General features: G+C 40.7%; 1 protein-coding gene across 3 annotated transcripts in view; it reads right to left on the bottom strand.

Annotated features, from left to right (window-relative positions):
* Positions 1-19,517, bottom strand: part of RHOT1 (ras homolog family member T1) — a 241,997-nt gene that overhangs the window by 144,051 nt on the left and 78,429 nt on the right. For all 3 annotated transcript variants that reach the window (XM_053707478.1, XM_053707488.1, XM_053707494.1), the window contains exons 12-14: positions 13,809-13,893; positions 12,213-12,358; positions 10,944-11,044 (exon numbers count right to left, since the gene is read on the bottom strand). In XM_053707478.1, coding sequence (XP_053563453.1) covers positions 10,944-11,044; positions 12,213-12,358; positions 13,809-13,893 — 332 coding nt within the window. The remainder of the gene's footprint in view (positions 1-10,943; positions 11,045-12,212; positions 12,359-13,808; positions 13,894-19,517) is intronic.

The raw sequence follows: 19,517 nt of genomic DNA, 5'->3' as shown, positions 1-19,517 counted from the left end.
CCGTTAATTGTTGCATAGTAAGGAGTATTGGCGCGCTAGATGTACTAGGGGCCTCCTGAGTGGGCAAGACTCGTGTAGACGAAGGAGGGAATGATGCAGTACCATGCTTACTCCCCTCACTTGAGGAATCATCTTGGGCATCATTGTCATTATCACATAAATCACATTTATTTAAATGAATAGGAATTCTGGCTTCCCCACATTCAGAACACAGTCTATCTGGTAGTTCAGACATGTTAAACAGGCATAAACTTGATCAGAAAGTACAAAAAACGTTTTAAAATAAAACCGTTACTGTCACTTTAAATTTTAAACTGAACACACTTTATTACTGCAATTGCGAAAAAACATGAAGGAATTGTTCAAAATTCACCAAATTTTCACCACAGCGTCTTAAAGCCTTGAAAATATTGCACACCAATTTTGGAAGCTTTAACCCTTAAAATAACGGAACCGGAGCCGTTTTAAGCTTTAAACCCCTTTACAGTCCCTGGTATCTGCTTTGCTGAGACCCAACCAAACCCAAAGGGGAATACGATACCAAATGACGCCTTCAGAAGTCTTTTATGAGTATCAGAGCTCCTCTCACATGCGACTGCATGCCATGCCTCTCAAAAACAAGTGCGCAACACCGGCGCGAAAATGAGACTCTGCCTATGCTTTGGGAAAGCCCCTAAAGAATAAGGTGTCTAAAACAGTGCCTGCCGATATTATTAAATCAAAATACCCAGAATAAATGATTCCTCAAGGCTAAATAAGTGTTAATATCAATCGATTTAGCCCAAAAAAAGTCTACAGTTTAAATAAGCCCTTGTGAAGCCCTTATTTACAATCGTAATAAACATGGCTTACCGGATCCCATAGGGACAATGACAGCTTCCTGCATTACATCGTCTTGTTAGAATGTGTCATACCTCAAGCAGCAAGAGACTGCAAACTGTTCCCCCAACTGAAGTTAATTGCTCTCAACAGTCCTGTGTGGAACAGCCATGGATTTTAGTTACGGTTGCTAAAATCATTTTCCTCATACAAACAGAATTCTTCATCTCTTTTCTGTTTCTGAGTAAATAGTACGTACCAGCACTATTTGAAAATAACAAACTCTTGATTGAATAATGAAAAACTACAGTTAAACACTAAAAAACTCTAAGCCATCTCCGTGGAGATGTTGCCTGTACAACGGCAAAGAGAATGACTGGGGTAGGCGGAGCCTAGGAGGGATCATGTGACCAGCTTTGCTGGGCTCTTTGCCATTTCCTGTTGGGGAAGAGAATATCCCACAAGTAAGGATGACGCCGTGGACCGGACACACCTATGTTGGAGAAATTATACATTTTTAAAAAAAACAAACTTTATGGGCTTTATAATAGATCATCTACAAAACATTTATGCAAAGAAAAAATGAGTGTATAATGGCCCTTTAAAGGCCCAAGAGGAAGCCACTGCTCTAGTAGAATGAGCCGTAATTCTCTGAGGAGGCCTATGTCCTGCTGTCTCATAGGCTAAGTGGATAAGACTCCTCAACCAAAAGGACAAGGAAGTCGAAGAGACCTTCTGGCCCTTACGCTTCCCAGAATATGCCACAAATAGAGAAGAAGCTTGTCTTAAGACACAAAAAGGGGACCACAATCTTGATTAATGTTGTGGTCTGACACGACTTTAGGGAAAAACCCTAGCTTAGTACGTAGGACAGCCTTATCCGAATGGAACACCAGATAAGCAAACTCACTTTGCTAGGCTGCAATCTCAGATACTCTGCGCGCCGAAGCAATAGCCAGTAGAAAGAGAACTTTCCAGGACAACAAGTTAATGTTGATTTCATGCATAGGCTCAAACGATCCTAATCAGAGCCTTAACAAAGGACTGAACATCTGGAAGCTCGGAGAGCATCTTGTGCAGTAAAACAGACAAGGCCGAAATCTGTCTCCTCAGGGAACTGGCCGAAAGACCCTTCTCCAGACCATCCTGGAGAAAAATCAGAATCCTGGCAACCTTAACTTTATGCCAAGGAAATCCACGCTCTTCACACCAGAATAAGTAGGTTCTCCACACCTTATAATAGATGCGACGAGTAACCGGCTTATCAATAGCTAGTATCAATAACTCTCTCAGACAACCCTCTCTTGGCTAGGACTAAGCGTTCAATCTCCACGCAGTCAGCCTCAGAGAATCTAGATTTTGATGAACAAAAGGACTTTGTTCCAGCAGATCCCAGGATGGAAGATGACATCCTCACTAGGTCCACAAACCATGTCCTTCGCGGCCACGATGGAGCAATCCGTATTACTGACGCATGCTCCTGCTTGATGGGGGCCACTACTCGAAGGAGGAGTGGTAAAGGCGGAAAAAGGTAGATTTAGATTGAACCTCCAAGGCATCGCTAATGCATCTATTAGCTCCGCCTGAGGATCCCTGGACCTCAACCCATATCTGGGTAGCTTGGTATTGAGACGAGACGCCATGAGATCTCCGGTGTACCCCACCTGTAGCATATCTCCGCAAACACTTCAAGATGGAGAGACCATTAATCCTGATGAAAAGATTGTCTGCTGAGAAAGTCCGCTTCCCAGTTGTCCACACCTGGAATGATGATCGCTGACAGTGAACAGCTGTGGGCCTCCGCCCACTCCAGAATCCAAGATACTTCCCTCATTGCTAGGGAGCTTCTCGTTCCCCCCTGATGGTTGATGTAAGCCACCAAGGTTATATTGTCTGATTGGAATCTGATAAACCAGGCTGAACCCAGAAGAGGCCAAGCTTTCAGAGCAATGTAAATTGCTCGAAGTTCCAAAATGTTGATTGGGAGGGAGCTTTCCTCCTGCGACCACAGGCCTTGTGCCTTTTTGAAACCCAAACAGCTCCCCATCCTGAGAGGCTCACATCCATAGTCACAATCTCCCAGGATGGTCTGAGAAAGGATGTCCCTCAGGACAGATGATCTGGAAAGAGCCACCAAGAGAGCGATTCTCTATCTTGGTTCTCTCTCTTGTGCAGGGAAATTTGTTGAGACAGATCCGAATGATTGCCGTTCCACAGCCTCAGCATGCACAGCTGTAGTGGTCTGAGATGGAACCTGGAAAAGGGAATTATGTCCGTGCTGGACACCATGAGACCAATTACACTGAGCCACAGATGGCCTTAAGGAGGCCTGGAGAGCAAGGCACGCCGAAGCTAGCTTGCACCTTCTCTGGTTGGTCAGAAATATCCTCATGGAAACTGAATCTATTATCGTGCCCAGGAATTCTACCCTGGTGCTTGGAATGAGAGAACACTTCTCTAAATTTATCTTCCATCCATGTGATCGAAGAAGGGAGAGAAGTGAAACCGAATGGTTCTATGCTAGACGAAAGGATGGCGCTTGAACCAGAATGTCGTCCAAGTAGGGAGCTACTGCTATACCTTGGGTTCTGGCGACAGCCAGGAGAACTCCCAGAACCTTTGTGAAGATTCTTGGGGTCGTAGCTAGACCAAATTGAAGTGCAATGAACTGGAAGTGCTGATTCAGTAATGCAAACCTTAGGAACTGGAAGTGGTCCCTGTGTATTGGAAGATGAAGGTAGGCATCCTTCAGATCTATAGTGGTCATGAACTGTCCTTCCTGAACTAGAGGAAGAATGGACCTTATTGTCTCCATCTTGAAAGAGAGAACATTTAGGAACTTGTTTAAGCACTTCAGGCCCAGATTGGGGCGGAAGGTTCCCTCCTTCTTTGGGACCACAAACAGGTTTGAGTAGTATCCCGGAACCGGGATAATGACCACTAAGGAGGACAGATCCCGCACGCACCCCAGAAAGGATTCCCTTTTTTCTGGCTTTAAAGACAGGCTTGAGAGGAGAAATCTGCCCTTGGGTGGATGAGATTTGAAGCCTATCTTGTATCCCTGAGCTATGACCTCCAGGACCCACGAATCCTGCACGTTCCTGGACCAAGCGTCTGAAAACAGCGACAGTCTGCCCCCTACACGATTCAGCTTTTAATCGGGGGCCGCCCCTTCATGCCGACTTGTTCTCGGTGGGCTTCTTGTACTGCTTGGATTTATTCCAGGATTGAGCCGGCTTCCAAGTGGTCTTGGTTTGCTCGGATTTAGAGGAGGACTGCAGACGTTGGGACTTCTCAGAACGAAAGGAACGAAAGTTAGATCCTTGTCCCTTAGATTTGTTCTTTTTATCTTGCGGTAGGAAGGCACCCTTGCCCACAGTAACCGTGGCGATAATGGAGTCCAGGCCTGGACCAAATAAAATGTTTCCCTTAAAGGGGAGGGAAAGAAGTCTAGACTTAGAAGTCATGTCCGCAGACCAGGACTTCAGCCAGAGCGCCCAACGCGTCTGCACTGAGAAACCAGAGATTTTAGCATTCAGGCGAATAATCTACATGTTAGCATCACATATAAAAGAATGAGCAATTCTCAAAGCCTTAATTCTTTCCTGGATAATGTCGAGGGGACCTTCCACCTCGATCAATTCCGCTAAGGAGTCGCACCAGTAGGCCGCAGCACCAGCAAATGAGGCAACAGCCACTGCCGGTTGAAATAAATATCCCGTATGCTGAAACCTTTTCCTGAGAAAAGTTTCTATTTTCTTATCCATCAGCTCTCTGAAAGACGAACTATCCTCAAGAGGGATAGTAGTACGCTTAGCCAATGTGGAGATAGCACCATCCACCTTAGGGACGGAACCCCACAATTCTAGTTGAGAGTCCGGGACCGAGAACAATTTTTTAAAGGCAGACGAAGGAGAAAAGGAAGATCCAATTCTATTGTATTCGTTTTTTTATAATATTCGCCATCTTTACAGGTACAGGAAAAGTTAGCGTTGCTAACCTGTCCTCATACACCTTGTCTAATTTAGGGATCAAAAGTTCCTCAGGTAACTTGGCCTCTGGAACCTCTAATATAGACAGAACCTCCTTTAGGAGAAAACGTAAGTGTTCAATTTTAAATCTAAAGGCTGGCTCCTCCACAGTCGGAGGCCTAGAGGTAGCTGACTCCGACCCAGACATTTTACCCTCTGAAGACTCAGAGTGTGACCCATCCTGGGATACCTGAAAGGTAGACAAATCAAGTAAATCACTAGAGGTCCTCTGGACTGGAGAGCTATGTTTAAACTTTTGCTTGCGCTTAGCAGGGCGAGGTAAAGCACTAAGGGCCTCAGACACCGCCGTCTTTAACTGCGCGGTAAAGTCTGATGGTAAAAGGCTCCCTCCAGATGGAGGATCAGGCGTGCTACGGGAAGCTGCATGAAACAATGGAGATGATTGATGAGTATGCACCTCACGGGATGGGGAGTCCTCAGAGGTGGACGGCTCAGTTGTACTAAAGGGGTTAACCTTCTTAGACAAAATAACCTTGTTGATGCATATGGAACATAGTTGAGGGCAGGCACACCAAGGCCTCCTCACAATATAGACAGGTATTACTAATAGGAATAGAGGGAGTACCCTCAAGCATATCAGGAACCTCCATAACTTGCGCTAACAACAGTAGGATACAAATAAATTTACTTTTTATTTTTTTCAAAAACGGCACCTATATACCCCCAATGACTGGGGCACTCTCCATCTCCTAGACCCAGGCACCCAGAGAAGAAGCGACCTCTCCGACAGCTAGTTCGGTCAGGAAAGAGAAAACAAAAGTGTAACCATACCCGGTCACGTGGTGCGCAATGCAGGACTGCCCCTGCTATGAGAAAAGGCGTGCTAATGCTATCAAGCTGCGCAGAGTTCAAAGTGAAAGTAAAAACCTGTATGTTCCGTTACCGCATAACAACAGTCTATGAGCCAGAAAAAAAAAAATCTCACAAACAGCATAAATCAAAGCAACACATTTGATTAATCCCCACTGTTCAATAACCTCCCTCAGGAGATATTAACCCATGATTCTATAAGATAAGACACTGTGACCCTGTCTTCAGCAATTTTAACATAAGTAAAATTGAAACGATCTTACCAGAAATCCATGCTGTGGAACAGAAACACAGCCTCTCAAGTGTGACAGTCTTGTAGCATCGCCCTGGACATGGGCTTGAGTGAAGAAAGCAGACAGTGAAGCTCGTCAACACTGGTTGCTTAGGGAGCTGTTAGCAGGCAGTCTGGATGGGTTCGCAGGAAGACTCTCCCTGCATCTCCAGACTCTAACTTTCGTCAATGTTCTCACTGAGAGGCTGACAAGACTACTTAAAACTCCAGTTCCATAACGAAAGGCATATATCCCTCCTGAGGAACAACTCAGAAATCTTCTGACACTTCTCTGCCATCCTCCTGTGACGAAAAGCCAAAGAATGACTGGGGGATGGGGGAAGTGGGAGAGGTATTTAAGCCTTTGGCTGGGGTGTCTTTGCCTCCTCCTGGTGGCCAGGTTCAGTATTTCCCAACAGTAAGGAATGAAGCCGTGGGCTCTTCTTGTATTAAAGGGACAGTATACACCAATTTTCATATAACTGCATGTAATAGACACTACTATAAAGAATAAGATGCACAGATACGGATATAAAAATCAAGTATAAAACTGTTTAAAAACTTATTTAAAAGCTCTCAGTTTAGCTCTGTTGAAAAGGTAAAAAAAAGCCCACTGCAAGAAGGAAATAAGACACTCCCCCCTCCCCCTTCTTTTGCATATGAAAAGACCCTTTACACAAACAGGAGCAAGCTGGAGTAGGTATCTGACGGTATTCTCCTAAAACTTTGGAGCTTGGTTAGGAGTCTGAAAATCAGAGCAATGTTATTTAAAAATAAGCAAAACTATACATTTAAAAAAAAATAAAAAATTATGGGCTATATAAATAGATCCTCTACAAAACATATATGCAAAGAAAAAATGAGTGTATAATGTCCATTTAAGAAGGAAATGAGCCTTTGTCGACCCTAGTGTCAACCCTCCTTGTTCAGAGGTAGGAAGACCCCATTTCCACCATAAACCATGGAAATGATTCAGCCAGAACAGGATCAAATACAGTTCAGCCTAAAACCACCAGGTCCTGCTAGAAATAAACCTAATAAAATCCTTGAGTATGCTTACATGAAAACATACAGTTCACAGACATTTGCAACTGTCACCTCAATATGTGGGAATAAAATAATTGTTTTTCTATAAAAAAAACAACATAGAAATAAATATAAATTAGTGTCCTAAGAACACTAAAACAAAGAGAGTATAATATGGAACGCATACATGTTCCAGGCATGAACAATAATCACCTCAATATGAGGGATATAAGAACATAGAATTCTATAAATAAAATATAAAAAAAAGAAAAAAACAGTGTCCAAGATTATGATACATGAGACCATACATGTTGAAATAAGACCCCTACAGAAAATAGGATAATAAACATGTAATGGAAGCTAAAAAAATGAGAGAGAGAGATAAATACACAGATTCCTGTACAGAACAGGTAAACAAAGAGCAACAACACAATGTACAAATATATCAAAAAGTAGGAAAAATACTAAACCTGTGCTAAGGATTGTACCTGGGACTCTAGGTTTACAGCCTGTTGCTCTCTCCTAATAGAGAGAATAATAAAAGATCCCAATGCTAAAATAGGATCACAAACATGTCACAGACAGAAAAAATTACTCTCAGTTTTAAGGAATTAAATAAGCCGTTAGCCGCTGGATACGAACCAACAACCCTTGAGTTGCAAAGCCACAAGGCTAATCACTTGGCTACATTGGCCTTATGAGAGAAATCACATACAGAGATTCCAAGAAAAAAAATATTATTAAATAAATATATTGCATGATACAAATAGATGTAATAACTGCAATCACAACAAGATGTCGCCAAACATAAAGAAATTGAAAATTTATAATAAAACTGTAATGAAAGATGTAGACTACACATTGTTGATGACAAAAGGCATCCAAAAAATTCAACCCCTAGAGAAAGGAAGAAACAGAGTACAAGTGCGCAAAAGAAGCTGAAGTCTGAACGACTTCCAAAACTCTAATCCCTCTGTCACTTATTCCATATTGCAAGATTTCCCCTGGGGCCGAGACACAAAAAAAGGCGCTAAGGGAGCCAGAGCAAAAGAAACCAAATCTCCTTATGACAGCTCATATGCTCAAGCAATTCGGTACATAGTTCCCTGTAACAAAACATACCCTACAGAGAGGTACATGTCATATAGTGATCAGAGGAAAGGCGAGATATAAATGCCATTTGATCGGGAGTACAATATGCAGCTGCTAGTCTCTGCGGACCTAAAACAAATACGTACTACTTTAACAAGTGCATCACACTGCTGTCATGCAGAAATATTCAAATAACTGTGTTCTATGAAAAAACCCTTGGGGAACAATCATAGTGCTCTTCCACTAATACCCCTGCTATAATAAGCCCAGTACACAGAAAAAAACGGCAACCGTATTCAGCCGTATGAAGTAAGAAAATCCCTTACCGCTTCCTGTCAAGAATCCACTCCTACAGATATGTGGGGGATACTAACAACAGGGCTAACACTGTGGTCCTACTATACTAGGACCTAAACGGAGTTAAAGAGCGCCATTCTCCAAAAAATGTGCAAAAAAACCGTAGACAACTTTTGATCCGGTCCCTAAATCCAATAAGCAGCGTATCTGAAAAAACTGAGGGCCAAATTTGAAAATGCACGCTGCCGAAATAGCCCCTGATAATCAGGACACTGTAATACTAGTGGCATGTATACCACGGTAAAACCGGGAAGAAAAAAGTGAGACAATCCCCACTCCCCATTCAGGGTATACAGTGTTAATAAATGCATATATAACAATTCAGCATGGCCATAGGATCAACATAGCCATAAGGACATCTAATTCACAACTTATGAACTCAATAGACCAAGATGGTGTACAAAAAATAATGTTCTTCAAGTGGGATTTGTTGAATGGCTTCAAAAAGCTGGTGCTCACTGAATGACAGATCACCTGCTGGAGAGTCGGATCAGGAAGCTCTTAGTCTGAAATATGGATGGGCAGGGTTAAACAGGTTAGTATATGTCACGAACCAAGCCTCCAGACTAAAAGGATCCTGTGGCTCTGTGCTTACTACACTGTTTGCTTATGTGTTGAGCCACAGTCAGTTCTAGCAGTTTAGAATTTTAAATGCAATAGCATACAACTTAAAAGAGCTGTCAAATGTGTATTTGTCTAATAGTATTTTCACCTGTGCAATCACAGGTGCACTTAATTTTGAATATACTCAGAGCCAATCCTGTGCAAAACCTCCCTATTTAAAGCTGGCTGTTAGGCTGCACATTGTCTTCACATTGTTTCTGTTTTGTCACAAGCCAGAAGCTGTTTCCTGTACTTCAGTACATATTTGGAGGAAGACTTCACCTTTGCACCTGTTTACAAGTTTGTTTTCTGCCTTGTGCAAATCCTGCACTTCAGTTATTACCAGGAGAAAGACTTTACCTTTAAACCTGTTACCTGTTTACAAGGTTGTTTTCTGCCTTGTGCAAATCCTGCACTTCAGTTATTACCAGGAGAAAGACTTTCCTTTTGAATCTGCATCTCTGCTTACTTGTTTGTTCCTTTCCACTCCTGGCGTATGTGGACATAACATACCTTAATAGTATATATTTAAAATACCCTGCAAGTATTTGCTCAAAGTATTTTGTTATTTAAATAAATCTGGTATCTTTTCAATCTATATGGCTTTTACTAACCTTCATTTAAAGCAACTGTTCCAGACAATGAGGCTCTCACAAAATATCCTGAGACAGAATCTGACAGTATAGCAGCAGCACACCTTTGATTTTTCCTATTTAACCGCTCAATAAAAGGTAATCAGGTTTGATTAGACGTCTGGTGGCTTCCCAATGGTATATTCTACAAAGGATAAGTTTCACAACAGCATAACTATTGTATATAAATCCCATTGCAAATTGCTATATCTGGGTAAAAAGCCTCAAATAGGTGGCCTACTTGTAGACTTGTTAAGGAGAGTTAGAATCCTGTTGATATAGGTCAGTGTGACAGATTAAAAAATGTCTGCGGAAGAGCCTGAGAAATTCTTCCTTTCACCTGAGCCTCAGATGGGAGAGCAGCAGAAACTTAGAACCTGAGTGAAGAGAAATATGTAAACCAAGCAACGGCTACAATGAAACTGAGAGGAACTATTTTCCTGATAATAAGATTGTTTTCTGTCTATGAAGGAACTAAGTTTAAAGAACTATTCTCACAGAATAAAAAATATGGTAGGCAGCAAAATTAGAGAACCAGTAAGGAGCGTAAAAATAGAAAAGCTCCAAGATGTGAACTTTACAGTGTTAAATTGTTTTCAAGTGGCTTAGACATGAGAAGCTTACATGCACAATATACAGGTGATATGGTGATACATATAAAATATATGATAGAGAGGGATAAGATATAGCAAAGGCATGAGGGTAGAGACCCATATATGTCTATTGCATGTGATCCCAGAGCCCAGCATATTCACGGAGGAAGTGTGGAACAATATGCCTAGCATGGCCCTTGCAATCCATGGGTATGGACAAGAGTATGGTCAGATTTATGCAGAGGATAAAGACATGTATGGAACTTTACAGCACAGAACAGAGAGACATCAGAGTTATGTCAGGTCTAGCGAGTACAGTAACACAAGTAGCCTTCCACAAGCAGAAAACTCAAATAACTGAAAGGAGAAGGAGGCTGACAGAAATAGGAGGGCTTTCAATTCAAATATAATAACCTATTCAAGATTTATCTTTTGCTTCACTTGTTTTTATGATGCACATGAGAGAAAAAAAAACCATAGTTAAAAATACTGGGTTTAGTCATTTGTAATTGATGAGGAGGGACAAAGAGTTAAACAAAGTAAGCTAGAGTGGCAGAGTAAAAATGGAGGCCAACGGAGAAGATATACACTATGCAGTCAAATTAGTTTTACTGAACATACACTCACATTTTCTGAAATCTACAGATCAATTCATCAACCAAATAAAAGTGTAATCATTTCTGCTTACCTGTTACTGCTGTAGCCTGGGACTCCTGCTCTGTTAATATTGAGTATCCTAAATAGCCCAGATATTCCAAACACCTTTGCACATCCATGTATGTGGTCAACCTAAAAATATATATAGTAGGGAGATTTGAGAGACTATGAATTAAAAGGCTCCAGGTCTTTGCTGATTAATGTAACAGTGGATATGTTCTTTAGATATGAAATTGTGTAGATTTATTTTCGTAGTTAACTAAAACGTTATAAAGGTTGTACAGCATTAAAACACTATTTTCACAGATTGAGGGCATTAGTTCATGTGTGACATATAGATAACATTGAGCTCACGCACGTGGAGTTACCTAGGAGTCAGGACTGATTGGCTAAAATGCATGTCTGTTAAAAAAAACTAAAATAAGGGGGCAGTCTGCAGAGGCTTAGATACAATGTAATCACAGAGGTAAAAAATATATTAATATACCCGTATTGGTTATGCAAAACTGGGGAATGGGTGTATACCCAGTATTAAAATAACAACAAAGAAAAATTGATAATAGAAGTAAATTAGAAAGTTGCTTAAAATTGCATGCTCTATCTGAATCACGAAAGAAAAAAATTGGGTTCAGTGTCCCTTTAAGGCTTTAAGCCAAGCAGCTAACGTAAAAAAATTAAATTCAGAGTTTTAAGATTTTGATAAAAGAAAAAACCTTGGGAAAGCAGATCCCTTTTTAGAGGATGCCTCCAAGGCAGGCACAAAGACATTTGAACTAGGACCACAAATCCTATGAGGCCACACTGGACTAATCAGAATTGCTGAAGCTTGTTCTTGCATGATTTAGGCAATCATTCTGCAAAGCAACACAAACGGAGGAAAGATGTAAATTAGGCTGAACAACCAGAGAACCACTAGGGCATCTATCAGACTCCCCCTGAGGGTCCCCAGACCAGGTACAATAATGGGGCAGTTTGTAATTCAATTGAAAGACCATGAGATCTATCTCTGGACAACTCTAAAGTCTCAAAATCTCAAAATCTCTGTATCAAAAAGGCAAAATAAATGACTGAGAATTCAGGTAAAGTGGGAGGGATTTAAAGCTCAAGTATGTTGGGGTATCTTTTGCCTCAGTGGTCAGGAAGGGAATTCCAACATGGGATGATTCATGGACTCTCACCATCTGATAAAAGACAACATTTCTCTGTAGGAATACTTTAGAACATACTACTGCCTCTATCTTAATGTAACTACCAGTATTAATTGATAATAAAAGCAAAAAGATCTGAAAGTCATACTCACGTCCACTGTGAAAGAAAGCCCTGGTAGGTAATCCAACCCTTCTCATTAGTGCACACAGTGTTATTGACGTCCGGTCCCCAAGGCATGTATGGGAAGACTTTAAATAAATCCTTAAGCTCTTCAGGAGATAAAGCACAATCTCTGTCCTGTATTAAAAAAAGGCCTGTCTGAATTTTCCAGGTTACAAACAACCACCAAAACAGTTTTACCTTCAAGCAAATCTAATGTTGATTAAGTTGGCGGTGAAATCACATTTACAGTACTTTCATGAAAGAAGGGTAATTTCTAACCAGGAAGGTAATGCAATAAAAACTAGAAGATATTGCACACACACAGACCAACCATCTAGTAGAGTATCCATTTAGCGATATAAACGGGCGTCATATGAAAAATAACTATGGTAAGTATGTGACGTTTGCTTCACATTCCAATATTAAAAACAGGACGTATTCCTTAAAGAGAAACTAAAGAAATGCTAGACATAATGATATCAAAAAAGAAATTAACAAATATGCAGGCGTATTTTAAAAAAAAATTTTTTAGTTGTTTAGTATATAGAAAATAAAATATTCAATATTTAATGGGTGATGTCATTTTGTAGTTTATTCTAGAATAAAAACAAGATGAAAAGTAACTATCTCAGAGGGTTTTAAGTGGCCTAACATAAGACTAGCACACAACCAAACCACTTTAAACCGCATTAAATGCAGATAATTAGTTTCAGGTTGTTTCAATATATTTCTACTTAAAAATACAGATGCCAAAATAACAGGAAACTGTCGACAATTTCCTCTCTTCCAAAAGCAATACTGAGGAAGAAACAAAAAACATTTTAAAGTTGACTTTTAATTTTCATTGTTGGCCCAATAAAAAAATCGAAAATACTGAATCTCGGAACTAACACACTGTTCCAACCGGCATTTGAATGTAACAAAAAATTATTTATCAGAGCATGTCATAATATACAACTTCCAAATTTACTTCTATTAACAAATTTGTTCACGAACATACCTAGGTATCTCTAAAGATGCAATGTACTACTGGTAACTAGTTGGTCATTGGCCAGCTAGCTCCCAATGGTGCATGGCCGCTCTGGAGCTGTCTTTAACTATGCGTTTAACCACTTTGATGCAAAGGATAATAATAGAACAAAATAAGTTTTATAATAGGAGTAAATTGTAAAGTTGTTTACAATTGCATGCTCTATTTGAAATCATGAAGTTTAATTCTGACTTTTCTGTCATTTTAAATTCCTGTGTGCTTAACCCTTTCAAATGGGTTAATACATAGCCAAACTTGTACTCCTGTGCCAATCCAATTGAGGATACAGCTAGTGAGCCAATCAGGAGCAGGTATCCATGCATTTGTTGCAAACACTAACTGTATCCTCATGAAGAACAGGCTTTGTACAGCTTTAACCCTTCTGCCTGCATTAAACACATAATGAAAGAAGGAAAATAGCTTAAATAGTAGGTGCTGCAATAAAACTTATATTTTAAACAAGTAATATGTAAATCCAATTAAAACGTACTTTCAAAGCCTTTTTTTTTGTTATGAAAGGAATATGCTGAAGTAAATATGTATTTAAAAACTCACCTGGTCATGTTTATCGAAAATACTTTGGAGAAACAGATAAGCATGATGATTCAATTCTGTTGTACAGTCAACAGGAACTTTTAACCTGAAACAAAATGCTAAAATCAAACACCTGCCTAGATGTAACAAGGACCTGACGGCTAATGAATTTAAATTAGTTCACCCATCCTGTCTCACTCATAAGAACCATTTATTTTTTAAAGGGACACTAACAGAAGACATTATGAGCATTTACTAAACATAATTGTTCCCTTGTCTTAAAATGTGTTGTAAAAGTTAAAGGGCAGTAAACAGCTTAAAGGGATAGCAAAGTCCAAAATAAACTTTTATGATTTAAATAGAGAATGTAATTTTAAACAACTTTCCAATTTACTTTTATCACCAATTTTGCTTTGTTCTCTTGGTATTCTTAGTTGAATACATGTGAATGCATTTTGACAGTTTTTTACCACTAGAGAGCATTAGTTCATGTGTGTCATATAGATAGCATTGTGCTAATGCACGTGGAGTTACCTAGGAGTGAGCACTGATTGGCTAAAATGCAAGTCTGTCAAAACAACTGAAACAAGGGGGCAGTTTGCAGAGGCTTAGATACAAGTTAATCACAGAGGTAAAAAGTGTATTAATATAACTGTTGGTTATGCAAAACTAGGGAATGGGTAATAAAGGGATTATCTATCTTTTAAAACAAAATTCTGGTGTTGACTTTCCCTTTAATGTTTTTATAAAATTGTTTTAGTTATGCATAATTAAAACACTTGCACAATATACTTTCATTTATATGTAATTTAGCTCTGAAAGTTGAGCAATTTCAAATTCTCAGAACTTAAAAAGCACTATTTTTACTTCAAGGCTAACTCTGCTACATATATGTTCCTAGTAGGATTTATCAGATAACCACTACAAAACTATGCATTTTAGACTAACATTATGACAGTGGCTAGCCTTGTTGTGTGGGCTAAAGCCCAGATTCGCTCCTTCAATATGATAATATTTGATAAATATGATATACGTGTCATGTGTTCCCATGTTTCCTGACAGCACTCTTGTAATAGGCAGCGGATGAGCTCTGCGGATTTTTCCATATATCTCTACACCAGCACTGATTGCAGCGCCAGTTAGATTTGGACTGGAGCATGTGAGAGAAGGTGGAGCGTCCTCAGCTGCATCATCAAGTGATTTATACTTAAAGAGACATTGTACACTATATTTTTCTTTGCATAAATGTTTTGTGTTATGTAGCCCATCTGGAGGTGTTTTTGTAACAAGTATAGTTATGCTTATTTTTAAATAACATTGTGCTAATTTTCAGACTCCTAACCAAGCCCCAACGTTTTAGATGTATACTGCTGTATACAGACATCAGATTGCTTCTGTTTGTATAATGGGTCTTTTCATATGTAGGGGGGGAATCTGCTCTCAGCCCCTTTCAGTGGATGTCCCAGACTAACCTCATTAACAGTGATAAATTGTGAACTTCTATGTAAGTTTCTAAAGGATTTATACTGACACGCTTTTAATATTTATCAAATATCATATTGAAGGAGCGGATCTGGGCTTTAGCCCACAGACAACAAGGTCAGCCACTGTCATAATGTTAGTCTAATATGCATTGTTTTGTAGTGGTTATCTGATAAATCCTATTAGGAACATGCAGTTAAATAAAAATTGGTGTATACTGTCCCTTTAAGCGGTTTATGAGCGCGTTAGTGCCGGCCAGAATATTGCTCTGATAAGTTTGCCCATCTTAGACTATGTACATTAGATCTTGCTGCTAGAGGGGGACTAGGGTTCAGATTGGTCACCCTCCTGTGCTATTTGTTTTTAAAGGGACATTTATAAAGAGTAGGCAATTAAAAAAAAAAAAAGCTAATTTACTTCTATTATCTAATTTGCTTAATTCTCTTGATATCCTTTTGCTGAAAAGCATATCTAGATAGGCTCAGTAGCTGCTGATTGGTTGCTGCACATAGATGTGTTATGTGATTGGCTCACCCATGTGCATTACTATTTCTTCAACAAAGGATATCTAAAGAATTACGCAAAATTAGATAATAGAAGTAAATTGGAATGTTGTTTAAAATCATATTCTCTACCTAAATCATGTAATAAATTTTGGGGTTAGTGTCCCTTTAAAGTGTATTGGATATTATTATGTATGTTTGCACACTGCTATAACTTTTTGCACTTTGTGGGATTTGAGCCATTGAAATGATGTAGCAATAACATAATTTATGCTTACCTGATAAATTTATTTCTCTTGTAGTGTATCCAGTCCACGGATCATCCATTACTTGTGGGATATTCTCCTTCCCAACAGGAAGTTGCAAGAGGATCACCCACAGCAGAGCTGCTATATAGCTCCTCCCCTAACTGTCATATCCAGTCATTCGACCGAAAACAAACAGAGAAAGGAGAAACCATAGGGTGCAGTGGTGACTGTAGTTTAATTAACATTTAGACCTGCCTTAAAAGGACAGGGCGGGCCGTGGACTGGATACACTACAAGAGAAATAAATTTATCAGGTAAGCATAAATTATGTTTTCTCTTGTTAAGTGTATCCAGTCCACGGATCATCCATTACTTGTGGGATACCAATACCAAAGCTAAAGTACACGGATGATGGGAGGGACAAGGCAGGATTAAGCGGAAGGAACCACTGCCTGTAGAACCTTTCTCCCAAAAACAGCCTCCGAAGAAGCAAAAGTATCAAATTTGTAAAATTTTGAAAAAGTGTGAAGCAAAGACCAAGTCGCAGCCTTGCAAATCTGTTCAACAGAGGCCTCATTTTTGAAGGCCCAGGTGGAAGCCACAGCTCTAGTAGAATGAGCTGTAATCCTTTCAGGGGGCTGCTGTCCAGCAGTCTCATAGGCTAGGCTTATTACGCTCCAAAGCCAAAAGGAAAGAGAGGTTGCCGAGGCCTTCTGACCTCTCCTCTGTCCAGAGTAAACGACAAACAGGAAAGATGTTTGACGAAAATCCTTAGTAGCTTGTAAGTAAAACTTCAAGGCACGGACTACGTCCGGATTATGTAAAAGACGTTCCTTCTTTGAAGAAGGATTAGGGCACAACGATGGAACAACAATCTCTTGATTGATATTCTTGTTAGAAACCACCTTAGGTAAAAACCCAGGTTTGGTACGCAGAACTACCTTATCTGCATGAAAAATCAGATAGGGAGAATCACATTGTAAGGCAGATAGCTCAGAGACTCTCCGAGACGAGGAAATAGCCATCAAAAACAGAACTTTCCAAGATAAAAGTTTAATATAAATGGAATGAAGGGGTTCAAACGGAACTCCTTGAAGAACCTTAAGAACCAAGTTTAAGCTCCACGGGGGAGCAACAGGTTTAAACACAGGCTTAAATCTAACCAAAGCCTGGCAAAATGCCTGGACGTCTGGAACCTCTGCCAGACGCTTGTGCAAAAGAATAGACAGAGCAGAAATCTGTCCCTTTAAGGAACTAGCTGATAATCCTTTGTCCAAGCCCTCTTGGAGAAAAGACAATATTCTAGGAATCCTAACTTTACTCCATGAGTAAGTCTTGGATTCACACCAATAAAGATATTTACTCCATATCTTGTGGTAGATTTTCCTGGTAACAGGCTTTCGTGCCTGTATTAAAGTATCAATGACTGACTCGGAGAAGCCACGCTTTGATAGAATCAAGCGTTCAATCTCCATGCAGTCAGTCTCAGAGAAATTAGATTTGGATGATTGAAAGGACCTTGTATCAGAAGGTCCTGTCTTAGAGGCAGAGTCCATGGTGGAAAGGATGACATGTCCACTAGGTCTGCATACCAAGTCCTGCGTGGCCACGCAGGTGCTATCAGAATCACCGATGCTCTCTCCTGTTTGATTTTGGCAATCAGTCGAGGGAGCAGAGGAAATGGTGGAAACACATAAGCCAGGTTGAAGAACCAAGGCGCTGCTAGCGCATCTATCAGAGTCGCTTCTGGGTCCCTGGACCTGGATCCGTAACAAGGAAGCTTGGCGTTCTGGCGAGACGCCATGAGATCCAACTCTGGTTTGCCCCAACGATAAATCAACTGAGCAAACACCTCCGGATGGAGTTCCCACTCCCCCGGATGGAAAGTCTGACGACTTAGAAAATCCGCCTCCCAGTTCTCCACGCCTGGGATATGGATTGCTGACAGGTGGCAAGAGTGGTACTCTGCCCAGCGAATTATTTTTGAGACTTTTAACATCGCTAGGGAACTCCTGGTTCCCCCTTGATGGTTGATGTAAGCCACAGTTGTGATGTTGTCCGACTGAAATCTGATGAACCTCAGTGTTGCTAACTGAGGCCAAGCCAGAAGAGCATTGAATATCGCTCTTAACTCCAGAATATTTATTGGAAGGAGTTTCTCCTCCTGAGTCCACGATCCCTGTGCCTTCAGGGAATTCCAGACTGCACCCCAACCTAGAAGGCTGGCATCTGTTGTTACAATTGTCCAATCTGGCCTGCGAAAGGTCCTACCCTTGGACAGGTGTACCCGAGACAACCACCAGAGAAGAGAATCTCTGGTCTCTTGATCCATGTTACGGTACCAACAGGATACCAAGGGTTAATACCAGGGAACAATGTCCTGCATACAGAATCAGCACTTCACAACCTCGATCAGTTTCCCTGCAAACATGAGACCAAGCTCCACATTTCAGGTTTAAAAAAGAATGTCTTTATTAAAGGCTGAATGCCTAGTATTTATACAGGTTTTGACCCCAGATGGGGGGGTTGAATATAACCCTGGCTTTAGGTTACAGAGGGCATTGGTTAAACAGTAAAGCAAACATATGAACAATGCATCAAACCTCTAAGAATTGTCTATTCACAGGTAAAACAGATTAACATATTAAGTACTCAGACAATCTGATGTTGGGCAGTCTAGTTAACATAATCACACAAAACCCAATCAGTTTACCTAGACAGACTCCTGAGACACAATCAGATCTTAAACATACATAGAAAACATCTTATTACAGAATATAGGAACAGTTCTTATTAGCTATAAAGTCTTTTATGCCCACTTGGCTTATAGAGTCACAATTGCTCCCACAAGGGGCACTCACACCCTGTACCCATCCTGTATTTATGGATACAGGGTGACATAGACATAAGGCAGAGTTATGAAAGTACATGGGGTGTCCAGCATATAAAATTCCATATTTCCATGCAGTCTCTGGGTATCCTTAAGCCCATGTACCTCCAGCCCAAAGAATGTTCCATAACAGGCCCTCCAATGTACAGTGGCGAGATTGGTTTTGTCACATCTCTCCCCTTTTCCAAACAGATTAACAGGGTATCTGACCTCCTGCCGGTCAGTGCCCTGGTTAGTCCAGCAACCCACCCATAAAACACAATTAGTAGTACAGCCCACCCACAATAAATGGTTACTACACCTGAGTACGGGGAAAACTTGTCCATGTCCAGGTGCCTCACCACAGCTGTGTGGGGGACTGGTACGCTGAATTGGTGGGTTGCGAGGTGGGCAGAGACCAGCTGTACTCTGCCCGGGTGCCAGCACTACCATGGAAGTAGCCTGGTGGGAGCCTGGTTGCTGGAGGGGGAGACCGACTGTCTCCCCTTTGGATACATAGCTGTGCTGCTGGAGGGGGAGACCAATCGTCTCCCCTTTGGCTAAACAGCCGTGTTGCTGGGGGACAGGACCAACTGTCCCTACCCCTTGTAACGCAGCCTGCCGCTGG

The sequence above is a fragment of the Bombina bombina genome, chromosome 1 (assembly GCF_027579735.1).
Source record: "Bombina bombina isolate aBomBom1 chromosome 1, aBomBom1.pri, whole genome shotgun sequence".
Taxonomy (NCBI): Eukaryota; Metazoa; Chordata; class Amphibia; order Anura; family Bombinatoridae; genus Bombina; species Bombina bombina.
This window is presented reverse-complemented; position numbering and strand designations above follow the sequence as displayed.